The 19,247-nt window shown below is 36.5% G+C and overlaps 1 protein-coding gene across 1 annotated transcript in view; it reads left to right on the top strand.

Annotated features, from left to right (window-relative positions):
- Window positions 1-12,498: 12,498 nt before the first annotated feature.
- The window catches only part of Bmp5 (bone morphogenetic protein 5), a 122,350-nt gene continuing 115,601 nt past the window's right edge, over window positions 12,499-19,247 (top strand). The window contains exon 1 of the mRNA XM_057767494.1: window positions 12,499-13,638. Within this exon, the coding sequence (XP_057623477.1) occupies window positions 13,149-13,638 (490 nt within the window). The 5' untranslated portion in view covers window positions 12,499-13,148. The remainder of the gene's footprint in view (window positions 13,639-19,247) is intronic.

Genomic DNA, 19,247 nt, shown 5'->3' on the forward strand with positions numbered 1-19,247 from the left:
TCGAGCCCATAATGCACACTGAAACATATAGTTATGTCTTCTCCCCTTAGTCTAAAGGTTAGATATTGTCATTTTCTAAGAGTAGGAAGCATGCCATATTACTAAAATCAAAATAACACCACAAACACAGAATATTTGATAATGATTATAATATATACTGTGTACATTATTAGAGGAAGCCAGGAAGCTTATGAATTTCCTTTTATACATATTGAGACGAAGGTACTATTGCTTGATATAATTTAAACACTCAAGAAGCAATGAGTTACTGAGAAATGCAGTCAGCACTTTGGTGATCTTGAGCGTGGTGCTGTGACTTTGCCTCACACAGACAGGCATGGTGTGCTGTGAGAAACAGCACAGAGGGTTCCTGTTTGAGTTCTTCAATGGGAACGTTTCTTTGTGATTTTCATTACTGTATCATAACCATTCTTTATAGAATTAAGCAAGAACAATGATTCCCACATATTTCACCAAAAGGTTTTAGATGAACCTAGCAAAATGAAAAACTCTAATACTTAAAAAAAGTAGCATAACTGAGAAATGAAACTTCAAGGTCTATATTTCCAAACTAACAATGAGAGGATAATTATTTATAAAAGTTAGTTGTCTAAACATTTCCATTGAAAACAACATTGGTAACTTTCAACAGTTTAAAAATTCATACAGCCAAAAGGTGGCAGTGTCCTACTGGGTTACCAGTGAAGCTTCGTTTCTCTAGAGGTGAAATTTTCAATTGTGTTCTGCCTCGAATGGGATTTTTAAAGAAATAGCAAGCAATGTCATTACTATCACATATACCAAACAATAATTGTAACTGAAGGGAAATGCTTTTCACAATAACAGTTTTATAGAATTTTCACATAGAATGATTTGATCTGTACAGCCGAAAGGCAGAAAGACCAGAGAGAGACAAAGAGAGAGAGAGAAAGAGAGAGAGAGAGAGAGAGAGAGAGAGAGAGAGAGAGAGAGAGAGAGGAGAGAGATTTTCAAAGCCATCCTCCAGTCAATATACAGGTTTTGCACTTCTGTATACATGGCCATTGCTCATCTCCTTGGGGCTCTACTGAGTCTTGCATCTAGATCAGTTCATTGTGACAGTGTGCAAGCAGTGACTTGTATTCATGTAGGGTTTATTAATGAAGTGAGCAATGCAAAATTTATGTTCGTGTCAATGTTTTTCCACTATTACGCCCACTTTGGAAGATTTTCCAAGAAACAAATAATAACCATTTATAAACAACAACAACCAGAATGAACATATTGCAAATATTCTTTTTAAAAATATCTTATTTGGAAGTTTCATACATGTTTGGATCATATCCACTTCCCTCCCTCAATGCCCTCCTTCCACACTAATCCAACTTGGTGTTCTTCCCAGACCCCCATAAATACAAATTTGTGCTGCCCAGGTATTCTGGGATATGTGACCTTTCCCTGGAGCATGGGTGACTTACCAGTGACTACACTCATAAGGAAAACTGACTCTCCATCTCCCAGCAACCAAATGTTGCCCATAGTTTCTCAGTTAGGGATAGGACTTGGTGTTCCCGTCTTCTCTCTGAGCTGGTACTTGGTCTGACTTGGACTTGCATGGTTCTTGTGCATGCTGTCACAATCAGGAGATTTCATATTGCAGCTGTCCTACTGTGTTCTGAAAACATTACATTTTTGTGGGCATCTGCTGTGTCTGGATCTTACACTGTTTCGGTCCCCTTTTTCTGCAGTGATCTTTCAGCCTCTGAAGAAGGAGTAAGGTATACCAGTTCCAATTAGGGTTAGCATTCTGCAGCATCTACACTTTGTGCATGTGGGACCCTGTGGTGATCACTGTCTATTGCAAAAGATGCTCGCCAGGTAAGGGTTGAGAGAAGCACTGAACTATGGTCATAGCAACAAGTCATTAGAAGTGAGTTTGATGCTATGTTCATTTAGAAGCATGATAGTTGTTGGTTCACTCCTAAGGCCTATGACTTGTCTAGCTTTTGGTTCAGTAACAATGCCTGGTATGGGTTTTATTTTGTGGAGCAGGAGCTATCCAAACAGAAAATTGTTGGTTGCTCTCATGACATTTTGAATCAGTGGGCATGTCTAGTCAGACCACTGATTATTGTAGCTTGAAGAGTTCACAGCTGGGTTTGATTGATGTTCACTTTTCTCCTCCAGCAGCCCACATAGTATCTTCCAGCACTATGAAAGCTAGCCAGTTTGCATCAAGGGTTTTTTTTTTTTTTGGGTTGTTATAGCTTAATTTCTTTATTTTCTATGACTCAGTTTGTAGTCCTATGTAAACCTACTATTGTATGAATCTTACACACACACACACACACACATGCTATGCATATCTATATACATAAAGAGTTAAAAATGTAATTATTCTACAACAGGGTAACCTTACTAGACATGAGAAGCCAACAAACCAAAACCTCAGTGCCAGGAATGAGTTAGTTCTTTTGGTGTAAATATATTAAAATAAAAATTTTAGTACTATAATAAAAACAACTGAAAAATAAAAAAATAATTCTACCCAAATTTCTAAATTTGTTCCAAAACATTAAGCAAATGCTGAGTTAAAATTTACCTGAGGCAAAATTATTTTGCAAGTATGTCCTGGCAAGAATTTGCTTAACAGTCAGTTATTAGGAACAAAATCCAGTTTTATTTATTTTAAGCCTAATGTGGGTGCTAGGAACTGAACTTGGGTACTCTTTGAGAGTAATATGCACTGTTAGCCCCTGAGCAATTTTTCAGCTTCAGTTTTCTTAAAGTAAGAGTTAATGGTTTACCCTAGTAAACCAGTTACCCTAAATTAACCAAAAGTCTTAAGAAGAATACTATTCTAGTGATGCTTTGTGATATCATTTATAGTCATAGCCTGCCAGGGTTTGGATGAAAACTCACTGTTTTCCAGAGTCTGGCGGCAGTGTCATGGGTTGTTACTATCTTAACTAAAGCCCGAAATCACAGTTGTAAAGCAGCACAAGGAGCTTAGTTTTGAGTTTGTCCAAGCACCCTAGGACTTTCACGTCCATTCTTACATATATGAGGAAAAAAATTCCCATTTATTGTGATTGCAATTTTGAACTTGGGAATTTGTTTTTTCTCTATCTATTTTATATAAATTGTAGGAAATCATTGTATTTGGAAATACTAGGCTATGCAGTCAACTCTACAGAGTATTTTCAATTTTAAAGAAACCGTAAGCCAAGTTACTATGTGTTAGAATAACGGTCATCTTTAGTTGGTGAATCAAAATAAGTTTTAATATTCAATTTTGTGAAAAAGAATAAGATACATTAATTTTTTAGTTTTATGTTGTGTTGGTACCGAAGGTTTTTCTTTTTTGAGGCAGGGTTTCTCATTTCTCAGTAGCTATGGAGCCAGTCCTGGAACTCACTCTGTAGACCAGGCTGGTCTCGAACTCACAGAGTTCCATCTGTCTCTGCTGGGATTAAAGGCGTGCACCACCACCACCACCCAGCAACAAGGAAAAATTTTTAACTGACACTTTTAATTTAAAATCCCTCTAACCACATACCATAACCGGCATTTCTGAGACAGCACAGGGTGGACTAGCTGTTGTTCCATCATTCTTCGGCCACCTTGCTTCTCAGTGGAGAGAGCCCTAGTGACGATCAAAGTGACTGTTTGTCTGTGAAGGAAAGAAAATTCAAAGTCAGGAATCGACTCTATACGTTGGACTCATGCTAGCACTGCTTGCTTATATATTCTATTTCTTTAAGAATTTATTTAATTAAAAAGTGAGACCACCTTTCCAGTTGAAAAGCACTCCCTACGTGTTACAGTTTCTTTGGTGCCTTTGGTAAACACTGGCTAGTCTTGTCATGGGTTACATTGGCAGAAGAAAATGTTCTTGAGGGGATAAATGCTTTGGCTGATTGTTTACTATAGATAGGAGCTTCTTCTGTCAACAAATGGCTTCTAGCTGACACAGTGCAATAATACTTAAAAGAAATCTACAAAAGGTAGTGGAATCTAATGGAATCTATCATTATTATTTAATGAGTGCCAATTCCCAGCTAATTTTTTTATACATTCCAACTAAAATCTTTTCATGCTTAATTAATTTGCTTAATATTTATAAAATCATATATGATAGGGGTTACCATTATCTTTATCTTAATGATTAGAAAACCCAGGCAATAAGTGGTTACAAAGCTATGAAACACAGGGCCAACATTTAACTTCTGTCTGTTTTCCATATTATTTTGCCTCTCTGAGTATTTTGAGACAGATTGATTCTCCCTTAAAACATTCTGGTGGAAGATCAGTCGTAGGGTAGGTTTTGCATAACAGTAACCAGGTACATAAATAAGTTACTTCATGGTAAAATTTGCTTGGAAAATGTTGCATACTGTATTCCCATGTTCCTAATTGTTTCTTTTATTCTAAATGCATATTAGCATGTTAAATATTTTTTTAATAATTGCAGTGAAGGTGTGAAAATTAAATGCATGGGAATGTTCTGAATAACAGGTGGAGGTGGTAAGTGATTTTTTAGCACATGTAGCAAAATAGATAAGCAGCAAGTCTAGCATTTGAATCAATTCTGTGACTCAAAGTAGGTAGAGCAAAAGCCTCTACTGGCAGCTGTCACATCCTTGCTGTCAGTTGCCTCTCTGCTTTAGATGTCCCCCTCCCAGCCCAGGGTTGGCTGTATGATGCTCACTTGACTCAGAGCCAAGGAAATACTCACTTGGTTTCTAAGTGAACTATATCACATCAACAGTAATCGAGAACTTTGGAGCACATGTGCACTTCAGATTTAACTACTTGTGAGTGATAGAACAGTTAGATAAGTTTTTAAGAATTATTTTCTCTTTTTGACTTTGCCACTGCACTAGGGCTCTGGTGGAACAGATCTGAGATGGACTGATAAAACTGCGAGAATTCCATGTAGCGGGAAAAGGCTGTATATCTTTCCAAATGTGAGCAGATTGTACAGAAAGATAGAACAGTAAAATTCTGCTTGCTGTGTATCCACGGACATGACAACGTTACTTCAGAGGAGGGCATATTCTTTTTCTCTGATTAACTGGTTAAAGAATATAGACACTATGTCTTAGTTTGTCAGTGTAAGACTACCAATATCGAAGTGAAAAAGAATTTCATTATTGCTGGGCCATGGTAATAAAGCTATGAAACGCTGACACTTATGAAACATGTTCTCATACATCCTCGTGCTTAATGAACTCAATACTTCACAGTTAGAGATTTTCCCCTCATTTCACCCTTGAGGAAACTGGTTCAGTTTAATTACTGTTTCTGGTTACCCTCTGGTTGTGTGATTCTAAAGTCATTCAGACAGTATGATGTCAACCTGGGTTCCTGGTTGTAAATCTCAAGCAGATTCTTCGTTAAGCACTATGCCCATTACAAGTCTTTGCACAACTCTTGGGTGTGGAAAAAAAAAATAAGTGAAAGAACCAAAGAATTTTATGGCGTTCTTTAAGCACATTACATGTTAGTTACTTGGTGGAAAGATTCTGGCAGCGTTTGGATAATTGCAAAGATAATAGCGTCGGTATTATATCTAGACAACGACTTTTAAAGATCATGCTCTGTAGTTACTGGTTTTATTTATCTAAATGATAATGTATGTGAATGATCTATACAGTTTGGGGAGTTATGCTAATGTATGATTGTACTCAAAACTGTAGAGCTAAAAGTCAAAATTTGAAGATTTTGACTAAGGAAGGTTGAGAGTGTTTAAACTGCTCGAGGCTCCCTAGCAGCTCCCAACAGCATGGCCAGTTTAGTTGCCATTTTCTTCACTCTGTTACTAAATGTTAATCAATGTCCAGGTAAGGCTTCCTTCTTGATTTTTAAAAGCATGTTTAAAAAGATGTGCAAGCCTGTTGGTGAGGTTTGTCAATGCATATGTGAAATTTATTGATGTTGCTACCATTTTCTGTTTGATATCCAGCCTATAATGGTAAATAACAACAACAAACCTGCGTGCAATAGGTAGTATATTTCTGTATGAGAAACTCCAGAAGGACAGTAGAGATTATAAACAACTCAGCCTAACTTTGTTTCTCTAAAAGTGGTTGGAAGGTAATATAATATACTTTTGATAAACATTATACGTAGAGAAGTTTTCTAGAATGATCTCAAAAGGCATTAAAAAGACATTGATGAGACATAACATGAAATTATATGGCATGTTGAATTAGAGCTCAATTATTAACACAAATGTACCACAAATTAGGATTAAACACATTGAAAGTAAGACGCTATGCCTTCAGTCCAGTGATAATTATTCTCTATCCCAAGTGTGGAGTGACATTGGCTAAAACTTCAGTGAATAATTTGAGTCATTTCCTTGGATTTTACTATTTTTATTGTTATGATGTTAATATTTTCCCTGTTGTTTTAATTTTGGTTAGAAGTGTTTTAACAGTTATTTTTCCAAAGGATTATATCTGTACCTGGAAACTGTCACCAGCATTTCTCTCCATTTCCAGAGAAGCAGTTTAAATGTATAATTGGGGGTGGGTGCACTGTCAGATTGTGACTTAATGTCATCACTCTGGCGCTAAGGAATGCGTGACGGTAGAAGATAAACCGACTCAGCAACTCGGGAGGAAGAAGAAAGAAGGTGGAGGGCAGGGTAAAATCCTGCTTTCTGGGAAGAGAGCTGGTGAAAGGTGAGAGATAAAGAAAACAGTGACACTTGGGAGAAAGTTCTAGATAAGAGGACATGTGGGGGTCGGGGTGGGTGGATGGGGAATGGGGTTGGGGGTCGGGGTGGGTGGATGGGGAATGGGGTTGGGGGTTGGGGTGGGTGGATGGAGAATGGGGTTGGGGGTTGGGGGTGGGTGGATGGGGGTGAAAAGGCTTTTAAAATTAGGGTCACAGATAAAGCTTATTGTAAATGAAGGGGACATATCAATAAAAGAGAGAAAATAAAGTATAAGAACAGAAATAATAGGATTTAAATGTAGAGAGTAACTTGAAAGTGAAGATGAGGAAGGATCCAATGTAAACGAAAAACTGAGAAGAAAGCCTGCATGTTGTGTCTGAAATGTGTACACGCATGCCCCACCAAATGCCGAGAGTCTGAACACTCCAAAACTGACATATTCAGTATAGCCCGAAGGTTACTTTTGTGACTTCAGATGACTGGATTTCCTACTGAATTGTATAATATAATGAAGGAGGCCTTACGATGTCATGATAGCTCAAGAAAGCACTACAAGTGAAGTAAAGAAAAATAGATAACATTTTCAAATTGATCTGTGTCTAAATTATGACATAGTGCAGACTTTGTATAGGAAATTGTATTTTGACTCTGAGTTTAAATTTCAATACCCGAACAAATCTTTTTAGAAGCAACCAACCTGTAGGAAAAGCATAGACTGTTTATTTCCACAACATATCTAGAAAGCTAGTATTTAGAGTATACTTAAATAAACATTTATTAAAAATCATGGAATCTTATTAAGAATCAATAAACAACTTAAAAAATCTTACTCTTATTTGGAAACCTGTTTATCATAACCATGAAACATAGTCCTTTTGATGTATAGTCATTTACATTTGTCCCAGAATATTTGTTGGGGGTTTTCAACTTTGATTCCATGTTAATCATTTAAAAATGTTAATGTTTGAGTCCCTATCAAGAGTTGTGATGTCCTTGTTCTTTACATGATTCATTATTGGCATTTCTTAAACTATCCTCTGTCTACAAGTGGTAATTCTATGTTCATCCCTACCAGAAAACTCTGTGTTAGAGGGTTTTTATATGATTACAATGGATATTGTACATTACAAAGCAAAGTCCATATTCTCTTAATCTGAAGAGGATATATATATATATATATATATATATATGTGATTTTTAAAATTGTTATTGAACACTTTCTGTGACATGTGTAAGAATACTCCCTTAGGTTTTAATTTTATTCTAAAAGTCTGGGGAAAATTCTATGAAGTCCTTTGTATGATTTATTCATTTTTATTTGTATGAGTGTTTTGCCCGCCTATAGATAAATACACCATTTGTATGTCTGGTGCCCACAGAGGCCAGAAGAAGGAATGTGATCCCCTGGCTGGATCCAGTTGCCACATGGATGCTGGAAACCAAACCTGGATCCTCTGCAAGAGTAGTATGTGCTCTTAACCACTGAGCCATCTCTCCAGACCACAACAAAATGTTTTGTATTTACCATAACAAAAGATACTATGAAAAACTACAGGCATGCATTTAAAACAATTTTTGTATCATGTAATTTTAATAGTTCCGTTAAATTGTATCATTTTGACCATTAAGAGTGACATTTATATACTTTTTCTTCTGAGGGTTATCTTGTTGCTAATGGGAATTATTAGGGTAAATTGACAACCAGACCTGTCTTTGAATTGTCACACTGCTACAAGTTTTGAACTGTCTGATATATTGGTGAGAGGCAGCCATCTGCAGGAGTGTAAAGTGTGAGCAGTGTGGGCTTGGGAACTTGGACTCTGGCCCTCATTTACGTGCCTTGTTTAGCGCTCTTTTCCGTGCTCCACGTTTTCTGTCTGTCCTCTATGAGACTCTATTCTGCTGAGACTTTGCAGGCCGTTTTCATTACTGCTAAAATCTAATTAATAAACTGTGATAACTTTTGGAATTTCTTACATTGCAATATGGGCCGTAAAAACAACACTAGGGCAAAAGCCCAAGCACATTATATTAATTAGAGTTCTCTAGAGGAACAAAACTGATAGAATGGGGATTAATTAGATGAAATATATGATAGGGGTGGGTTATCCAACAATAACTGCCTGAGCTTTGATGAGATGGACAACCCAGTACCTCCTCAGGAGTCCATGATATGGATTCCTTAGCAGTTTCCGTATGGCATAGAAGGCTTGGGGATTCCCTGGTCTTTGGGTCACATCGAAAGACTGAAGAATCTGGGTTCTGATTGTCAGAAAGGACGGCAGCAGTAGCAGCAGCAACTGCTACCTCTGCTGCAGAGTAGATGCACGCACCAAAAAGGAAAGAAGTCAAGCATAAGAAACAGTACTTTATATCCAGAGAGCCCATCGAAGGTTGCTCACTGCAGGGCAATGCTTTCCCCTTCCATTAATGAGCCGGTGGACACTTGCAAACTCATTGAGAAGCGTGTCTCTTAGCTGAGCCCAGATCCTGTCAAGTTGACAACCAAGGATAACCATTGCACAAAGAAAACGAGCCATTGCCATTCAAAAGAATGAGGTATTTGCTGACAGGAATAGAAACTAATCACATCTGCCAAGGGTAGCTTTAATTCAATAGGATTTCCCTGTAATAATATAGCAGAGGATTTATGAATGTGAATGTAACTCATTACACATTTCTTTTCTCTTTTAAGTCACGGTAGTTGTCTGACACAGACAGAACTGGAATCTAGTAGTTATAGAATCATGAGACAGATGCTTCACTAAGAACGTCTACGTTTTAATGGCTCATTGTTGCTTCATTTTCTCAAGAAATAACTGTTCTAATTATTACCTACTCTCTCAAACTTATATAAAACAGTTTTAGAAACATATACTAGAGAATATCTTGAAAAATCTTTTACATAATCCTGGCTATTCAACAATAACAACATTTCCAAAGCTCTATTATCTTTATTATCTATTTCCTAGTTTTCATTTAATAGTTGGTGATCAGATAAAGTGTAGACTGCCCATGATTATAATACTTTTCGAGCTACTGTGGGGGGGGGAAAAACCAAACCAAAAACCAAACCAAACCAGTCCCAAACAAAAATGTCAAAGCCTGTCTGAGAGTAGTTTCACAGTATTGCTCTGCTCTCCTCTGGACACAATGGACTCTTGTAGATGCCTTCCCAGAATTCTGTTTGCTGCCAGTTCCACCAGCCACTTAAATGGTCTTATAGATCCCTACTGACTTTACTCCTTCCAGGTACTTTGCTTCTACATCAAAATGGCAAAACCCAAGTTCAAGAGTGATAAGAAAGCTCTAGATCAAAAAAGATCTGCAAATGCTTCTGCTATCTGTCGAACAAGTTACTTTGGAGAAACTGGGAAAGCTGAGGTTGGTAAATTGGGTAAAATTGCTTCACAGACCCAGAGACAGAAGCATCATATTTCAGGGGGAAAAGAAACTTGCAAAGGAGAGTGACCTGTGGAGAGGCTGCTGGGCTGTGCCAAAGTGACAAGGGAGGGAGTGGGTATTCGTGGGCACGCCTCTTGGTGATCATTAAGAATAATTCTTTGGATGAGCCAGGTCTTTCTCCTAATCTCACTGCTGTTTTCTGTGTGTCCAGTCCCTTGTCTCATATGCACTCAGACATGAGGATCCTTCCTAGTCTGCACATACAAAAATCTACTTTATCTTTCAAGTTGCTCTCAAACACTCAGGTATAAATCTATGCAGGAACTGAGATGTGGTAAAACACATTTCCTGTCAATTGAAATGGTTCTAACTTTTCATGTAGTAGTAAGCACTTCCTGTTTAGTCTTAGAATATTTTTTCTTATTTTCTCCTTTTATTGATCTTCTGAAAAATGTGGGCTATGTCTAGTCTGTATTGGAAGGGAGATGGGGTGGAGTAGATACTCAAATCTGATCAAGTGTGCTAGCAACTTAATGCCAATACCATGGAAGCTATATATGCCTGGGTAAGCAATTAAGTTACATTTATCCTGACTGGCATTATAAATTATGGTTTTGGAAAAGTTTTTGAGACTTGTAACATTCAGTCTTATTTTTATTTTTCAAGTGTATCTTAGGGAAAAAAATCAATACTTTTGTAATAAGAATTGTTTTTCCTTTAGTGCAGCTGATTTTACTCTGTAACTCTCTTGTGCTCTTGAGATATAAAGCAAATCCACAGCTTTGAAAATGTCTTCTAAAATACAGAGGGCAACTATAGCCTACTTGATCTGTAATGTGTTTTATAAACGCAGAGGAGTGATTGATCTGAATCTGTACTGACGACCAAAATTTGCTGTTTGCTTTGGATGCTAAAGCAAATAAATCTCAGGAGTTTTAGCAGTTCAAGCCGTTGCTTATTATAATGGGATCTGGTCCCTGCAAGTCTGCATGGCTTCCCTGCCTTGTGGTGTCTCTTGACAACTATGCCTGTGTGTCAACATCGGGGCTGCTGCTCTGACTAGGCTGTGGCATCCTGTAATGAGGCCGAGTTCTCAGTGAGGTAAACATCCAGCTGCACCTGTCAAGTTTTCCTAGGGAATCTGTACAAGAGAAATGACGTATGTCATCAGATTCAGGAGCCCTTTCAGTGTCTTGCATTCACCAATGAACTGAAGACCACGAGAAATAGGGCTGTTTTATTCACGCAGAGGAAATATGTTAAAAGAAATTAAACAAGAAACTAGACACCTCTAGGCCAAGAAAAAAAAAACATTAAAGTCTCACCACAGTTCTAGAATTCACTCGATAAATTTACCTTGCTATCGGAATGCTGTCCCAGACAATGAAAGCACTGTAAACGCTAAGGTTAAATGTGTGCCTGAGAAGAAAATTATAGCAGGCAGAGAAACATTGCAGACTTCCAAATTTTAAAGACATTAACTATTAAGGATAAACACATACTTTGCTCATTTCCTCAGATTAGGTATGGCATTCTAGAAAGGTGCACACTTTCTCTGTTCTACCCATCAAAGTTCAGGAGTTCTATTTTTAATCTGTGTGTTGTCACGCAGGGTATTTGATCTTTAGTACAACTGGTGTTTATTTGCACAGCTTAAATCAAAGTACTGAGTACACTTTGCGATAAATATCTCATTGTAACTGTGTTTACATTTGGGCTGTAATGAAGTAAAAGTTAAGAATGAAGATACTGTATATTAGATATTTCTATTTCAATATATATTTATTTCTGCTTAAATATTTTCTATAGATAATTAAATAAAAGCTATCCAATCCCATTTCAGAATTTTTATAACTACTCTTTTTTTTGGAGAATATATTTGCTAATGATTCATTGTCAACTTTTTTTTGCTTTAAAATAGCTGGTCATCATTAAGAATCAATAATTTTATTCCAATTGTAAATTTGTCCTTTCAGTTTTTAAAGAAGTAAATTTTAATGACATTCAAAAGTTGAAATAATCTCAAGTATGGAACTGAGACATACTAAGCTAACTTGCTACAACCTGAGTCTTAATATAGAAGTGCAATAAATGCATTCCTCTAAAAAGACCTAAAACACCCTGGTGGAAGGGTGGCAAAGTTTTCAGTCTGCTAGTTGAAAACTGGCTTTTATCCTCCCTGGAACTTGTCCACACCACACATCACTGTTGTATGTTGTATGCATAGTTCTAAAATTGTGAAAATGGAGGCTTTTCTGGTAGCAAAAGGGTTAACTTCTTTTTGCTTTACCAGTTTCAAATTACAATGAGAAGCCTCTTCTTTCCCAGCAGGGTTGTGCTTACATTTCTCCTTAGATCTCTCTTGAAGAGGGCTGGTATATTTGTGCCTGCTGGAGGTGGAATTAACTGTAAGGAGGAGGAAAAGATTGAATGGATTTACAGGAAGGATTTCAAGTAAACTCAGGGAAATACATTTACTTGAGCAGTATAACCTTGGGTCTTGTTTTACACTAAGACCATACAAGAGGTGTTGAAGTTATCACTAGGCTGCCGGACAAATAGAATTCCAACAGCAAGGTGCAGACCAGCGTAGATCTGTGACTCTGACCTCAGGATCTGCCTTGGAAAGAGTTCAAGCACTGAGAAGAAGGCAGAGCCAGTGAAGAGAACTTGGGAGCTACAGTTTATCAGAAGACCAGCTCTCGTCAGTTCAGATACCGAAGCCTGATTATCATACACTCACATAGGAATGCATAGGTTATTGGATCGAATAATTTTAGCCAGCTCTTGCTACATCAATACTGCAAAAGTCCTTAACAACTGTGGATAATTAGAAATCTGAATTTCAGCTTTCTTAGCAATCACTACTCTTGACGTATCTGCAAATATCTAAAACAGGAGAAGAAAATGGACTGAGTATGTTGTGTTCAGAAACACCACTGTCATGAAGAATAGGTAAATTTGTTTTTACAACTTCACAGCTACTGACAAAGTGTGCCTCCAAGGAACCGGGATTCTTACTACTTTTAAGTGGACAAGAAGGATTAAAAATACCGACTTTTGCTTTTGTACAAAAATGCATTGGACCGTATTTTTACTTAGGGGTCTTGTGGGCTTCCTCTGGTGCGGCTGGGTTCAAATGGGTTATGCAAAAGGAGGTTTGGGAGACAATCATGTTCACTCCAGTTTTATTTATAGAAGACTGCGGAACCATGAGAGACGGGAAATACAGAGGGAAATTCTCTCTATTTTGGGTTTGCCCCACAGACCCAGGCCGTTTTCACCTGGAAAGCAAGCATCTTCTGCACCCCTCTTTATGCTGGATCTGTACAATGCCATGGCCAGCGAAGAAAATCCTGAGGAGTCGGAATACTTGGTGAGGGTATCCCTGGCAGGAGAGGCCAAGGAGGCCAGGAAGGGGTACCCAGCCTCTCCCAATGGGTATGCTCATCGTATCCAGTTGTCTCCAAGGGTCCCACTGACAACCCAGAGCCCTCCTCTTGCCAGCCTACACGATACCAACTTTCTGAATGATGCTGACATGGTCATGAGCTTTGTCAACTTAGGTATGTTGTTCGTTTATTTGTTCATTCCTATTGCTATAAAGAGGAATTTGTTTTCTAATGGTAAAGTAGCTTCTTGGTAGGTGGCCGTGTTTATACATTTATTTTATAAAACTCTCCTCAATAACTTCTGTTTTATTTTTTTTTTCACAGTGATGTAAGGTTATGCTTTAGGTTACAGAGTCACATATATTTAATGTGGATAGCTAAAATTAAATGGTCACAGTTTGGGTAGAATATGGTCCTTTGAGAGCCTGTTAAATTTAATTTAAAGATGTGCATAAAAGGCAATTTATAAAAAGGGAAATTTATAAGGAAAGCAATGCTTTGGGCATAAAAGAAAAAGAAAGAAATGAAGAAAGGAAGAGATCAATATTTATGTGTGGGAAAATAAAAGAAACTTTCCAAACCATTTTTGTTAGTAAGTTAAAGAACGTGTGAGTACATATTCATATGCTACTTAAAAATTCCATCTAGGGGAAGAAATGATTGTACAGATATTTAAATGAAATTAACCAAGATCAAATGAAACTGCAAAATATTAACAATCGAGGGAGTTCAATGAAAAAATAGCTTAGAAAAGAAATTTTAATCTAATTGAAACACCCCTTAAGTGTGGTGATTAAAATGTAGTCATACCCAATTGATTTTTGACACAGGCAAGATAAATATAGAACTTGCCTTGATGGTATTTATCTATCCCAGATTCCCCTTTGAGATAAATATATTTAATTGATAATTTTCTATAAATATCAACCAGGATATTGAGGAATAGGTTTTAAAACTGTCTTTTATTCAGTGCTGCTGCTTTGCAGTAATTTTTAAATATTGACGATCTCAAATGGCAGATCCCTGCCTAGCATTCCCTCTACAGGAATATTAAATAGTTTACCTACTTAAAATGGTTTTACAAGGGCAGTTTTAACTTAAAATACTTTAGTACAAACTAAAGACGAATTGACTGTCTTTAGACGTTTAAAGGAAAGTAACATTAAACATAATGAGACTTAAAATTTAACCAACAAATTTAATAAAGTTTAAAGAGTCAAGGTCCCTATAAAATAATACCTTTTAAAAGTTTACATTAAAATGTGATCTGGGGGAACTTCAAAATATTTTGCTCTACACCTACTAAAAAATATCCCCATATACTATCTCAAAGGAAATACTTTTTGAAAAGTCAGATGGCAGTGAATCTTGGGGACATGTGGCCATGTTTGTAATGTATGTTTCTTACTGTGCTGTGGTCATTCACTCTTAGCAATCCTGGCATGAAGGATAAGGGGCTTACTAAATCATGTGTTTTGTGTTACCAGGGACAAAGCTTTTAGTGCTGAGCTTTAGAAAGCCATCCCCCATTGCATGCCAGGTGCTCCGCAGGTCTTTCTCGTGGCATTTTCTTTTGTACATATAATCAGCGGGCTTGAGTAAGAGCTTTCAAATAGGACTTAATTCGAAATTGGTTTGATTGCTTCTTCTTAGTATAAGGGGCCTGAAAATATTCCTTGTAGAACATGTTACTTTTCAGCTTTTTTAGTTCAAGGAGTCACATTAATATCAATAGAACAGCTTTTGCTCAGCATCGCTAAATGTAGGTCACTGAAATCACCGTGTTTAGCTGCAGACACCTTACATGGATTTTAGACTAACTATAAATCAAACCCCATCATTTTTACCTTTAAATTATTTATTGGTTTGGTCACTTTAGAGAAGCAAATCTAAACTGTTAGAACAAACTCAGTTGTTTGTTTAGGGCATGTAAATTTGTGATTAAGCAAAAACAGCTCAGTCACGAATCTGTCTTAATATGTTTCATTAAACTGAATCTTTTGATCATTTTCAATAGATATATACTGTTATTTTATAAAATAATTAGACTTTTGAAGTTGTATGCCATGACGTTTTGTAAATATAGATAAAATAAGAAAACAAAGCAAATAGAAAACAGTTTATCCAATAATTTCTATTTTACTATTAATTTAAATTTTACTATTAAGTAATATTTTTGCTTTTAAGTTAATGGTATTTTTCTTGTGTTGGTCGTAGGATGATGGCACAACTGTTTACAAGCCTGTTACTTACATCAGAACATATAATTGTTTATTTATTCTAGGAAATACTAGATTTAAACTTCATAAGCCTTATTTTGATCATGCCTAAACAGGTGATGAGTGCTGTTTTCATAAATAACAAACCATATGTTTTTTCTTTATTAATATTCCCCAAATCTCATAAGAGATTACCAGAAAATGGATTCTTATCCTGGGTGAATTTTTGCCATTGTCTTGAAGTAAAATTGAGCTACAATTTTATTACTCTTAAAACATGCTTACTGTTGCTTCTAGGCCTTTTGGCTAAGATCAAGTGTAAAATATGCTTACTAATATAACCACACTTTATGGCCAATCACTACCTAGTGTAAAGCTCACTTCCCTATTTCTTCCATGTGTAAGACTTGAAAAGCAGCGTAGAATATCATTATAAACTGAACAAAAAAATTCCAGTGTTTTTCATGTAATTCACCAGCATATATTATCTTCACTGTGTTTCACATTCTCATGAAGCTCAAGAGATATTTATTTATTTAGTATCTGAAAAGATTTCTATGTTGTGGAGACTAAGTCCAAATGAGTTCAGTTAGTGTAGTGGGGGGCGTGTCTGAGGAAGCCACCTGCGTGTATAAGTATGTGGATGGCATCTGTAACATTTCTCATAACTAACTGAATCCAGACCCAGAATCATATCCAACAAAATATTTATTTTAAAACTTTCTTGTGAATTGGTATTGTTTTGATAAATGAAAAATCATTATTATTTATAAAAGATAAAAATGAGATATAAGCAACGGGACTTAGGGTATCAAGCATCTAAATGTAAACCAAGCTTGTTATTTCACATTTAAATGATTTTTAGCCCCTTTTTCACTTTAAAGAAGCAAATCTAAACGGTTAGACCAAATTTAGTTCCTGCTACAGTGAGAGATTTTTGCAGATTAAATCCTCACCCACAAATTGTTGAATATCAGCCAAATTTTTGTGGAACTGATAGCACTTAATTTTATGGGGAACACAAATATTCTTCTGGTAATTTTTTTTTTTTACTTTTTAGATCTCTTTTTCCTAAATGTTTACTTGGTTTGTGAATGAAGTACTTATACAAATGAGCAGTTAGATTATACACCTTTAATATTTAAGTACAATTCCTGTCTTGGGAAATATGCCTATGGGATAGTTCTAAAATTATTTTTAAAAATTAGATAGCAATGTTTTATCTAATTATTTAATGATACTAAATGATACAAGACTAAATATTTTAAAGAAAAATCAAAAGAAATTGTAAAACTTGTGTTGTTCACTGCCTATGTAAATTTTTCTGAAAGTAAAAACTAATATTTGTTTTTATTAGTAGTTTTTGGTTCATTGTGTTGATTTAAAATCCTTTTAATACATATTTTAAGCATATACCTTAGTGTACTGGTATAAAGTATATAGATGCAGTATTTAGCATTTTCATGATTTATAACATGTTAGATATAAAAGGAACAATACAGGGAACTAAATTAAGGCTCCCTTCTTAAAATAAATAAACCCCCTGTATTAAAAAAATATAATGTTATGTCATCAATTGGCAGCTTTGAAAGCTTTTGGTATTTACTGTTGTTGTTGGCGGATCAAATATTTGGTGGAGAGGAACTTATGTACCAGTCTTTGTAAAGATGCTGCCTATGGTATGGAGTCTCTCCAACAGAATCATTAACAGCTATAATATAAACATATCCACAAACACACGCAAAATATTGTTTAATGTAAGTGATGGGTTGAGAGAAAAGGTGATTTACCACCATGGCATATATCCATGGATTATGACTGAAATAAGAAATACCGATATTGGGCAAAACTGAAAGTTGTCTTTAAGGTTTTTTTTCCCCTCTGTTTGAAGGGAAAAAATTAATTGCTAAGGACAAAAACCTTTTCCCTCTTCATCAATAATCATTCTCCTTTATAATCAAGACAACTAGATTGAGGTTCTTAAAGCCAAATAACTGGGGCAGCTCCCAGAGGGCGATTACTATGAACATAGTATAAGAAAAAAATTATGTCCTAATGGTCATTTACGAAATAGTCAGTTTCAAAAGTCTAATGACAAGTCACTTTGGAATTAGGAAGGAACAGACGCACAGCTGGGAGGAGTTGGACAGGTCCCAAGCCCACCTCTGGCTCCTACTCTCTCACTGTCTATAATTAACACTCTTTCTTCACCCTTTGCCCCAACCCCAACACTTTTAATTCTCCCCCTTTTAGTTCTGCAGTTTCTGGAGCCCCAGGCTTTCTTGGCATGCTGTCTTTACTGCTCCCACCCTTCCTGGGAGTTGCCTTTGGTCCTACTTTCTTTATAACTAAAGGCTTAGATTAGTTGAAAATCAATTAGTTCCAGTTTGAGACTCTAGGTACAGCCTCCTGTTTCCTCAGTAGCTGAGAAGGAAAAAGTAATGATCTGCCAGTTGCAGCCTCCACCCACAGGGACGAGAGCACCCCAGGGCGTTAGAATTCACTGGCTTCTGCTGTCCCTTGCGATGATTTCTTCTGACACCCCCTCCCTGCCTTCCTCTTATCCACTCTATTTGAGGATCGCTTTGACAAAACTTAATTGATTTTTTTGACTTTACTATTCTTAAAGATGATTAAAATTTAAAAGGAAAAAAATAATAAACCAAAGTAAAAGGCTGAAAAGACTACAGCACTGAACAAAACTAATTCAACATTCAATTCCCATCCAACTTTTCTTTATATTATCTTTATTGAAGACCAACACCACCAATGTCAAGAAATTGTTTCCCTTATTAAGTTCTCAAGAGGTAATAATGAACTAGATTAAAATCATGTAGATAAGGCTGATAAAGAAATAAAATACTTCTTAAAAGTAGTTTAAAAATACAGTAAATGAGGTAGTTATTCAAAGCTGGTCTTTGAGGTGTGCAGGTGGAGAACGTGCTGGGACATCCTCAGTCCCTCTCAGGCTGACACAAAAGCTAATTGAACACCCCCAATGATATTCCAATGACATTAGCTCTAGAAAAAAAAAAAAAAACCCTTTCACCCTTTTGCATTGAAATACTGACTTGGGGAAAAGAAAGCATATGTCTCAGTATATGTGCACAACGAACACACAGAACAGCTACTATGTGCAGTCATAAATAATGTAGTAGTTTGGCTTAAAAAAAAACAAACAAACCGCAGGTCAAAGGAAGAGGCTTCACTAATGCACACAGAGACAAAGGCTGAGATCACAGGAGCCACTCACAGGACTGGAGGAAACAATGAATCCCTTGTTCTAAGTAGTATTTATGAGGTCTTCTTTGCACCTTCCCTTCATATTTTATGAGCTAGTCTTCGGGGTTTCCCCTCTTTGCTCATCTCTTAAAATAGTACCCGTGGCTAAGATATCCTTTAAAGCATGACAGCCCTGTCAAGGGGCTCATTCATTTGGAGGGGAAAGGGGTTTGTTTTCATGTTGTGAGATTGGGATGTTTAAGGTTCAGCTCACAAAGTTTGACAGTAAGATAAAAATAATGATGGGAAGACTTTTCTGCCTCCTATTCCCCCAGAAATGTT

This window comes from Chionomys nivalis, chromosome 4 (genome assembly GCF_950005125.1).
Source record: "Chionomys nivalis chromosome 4, mChiNiv1.1, whole genome shotgun sequence".
NCBI classification, from domain to species: Eukaryota; Metazoa; Chordata; class Mammalia; order Rodentia; family Cricetidae; genus Chionomys; species Chionomys nivalis.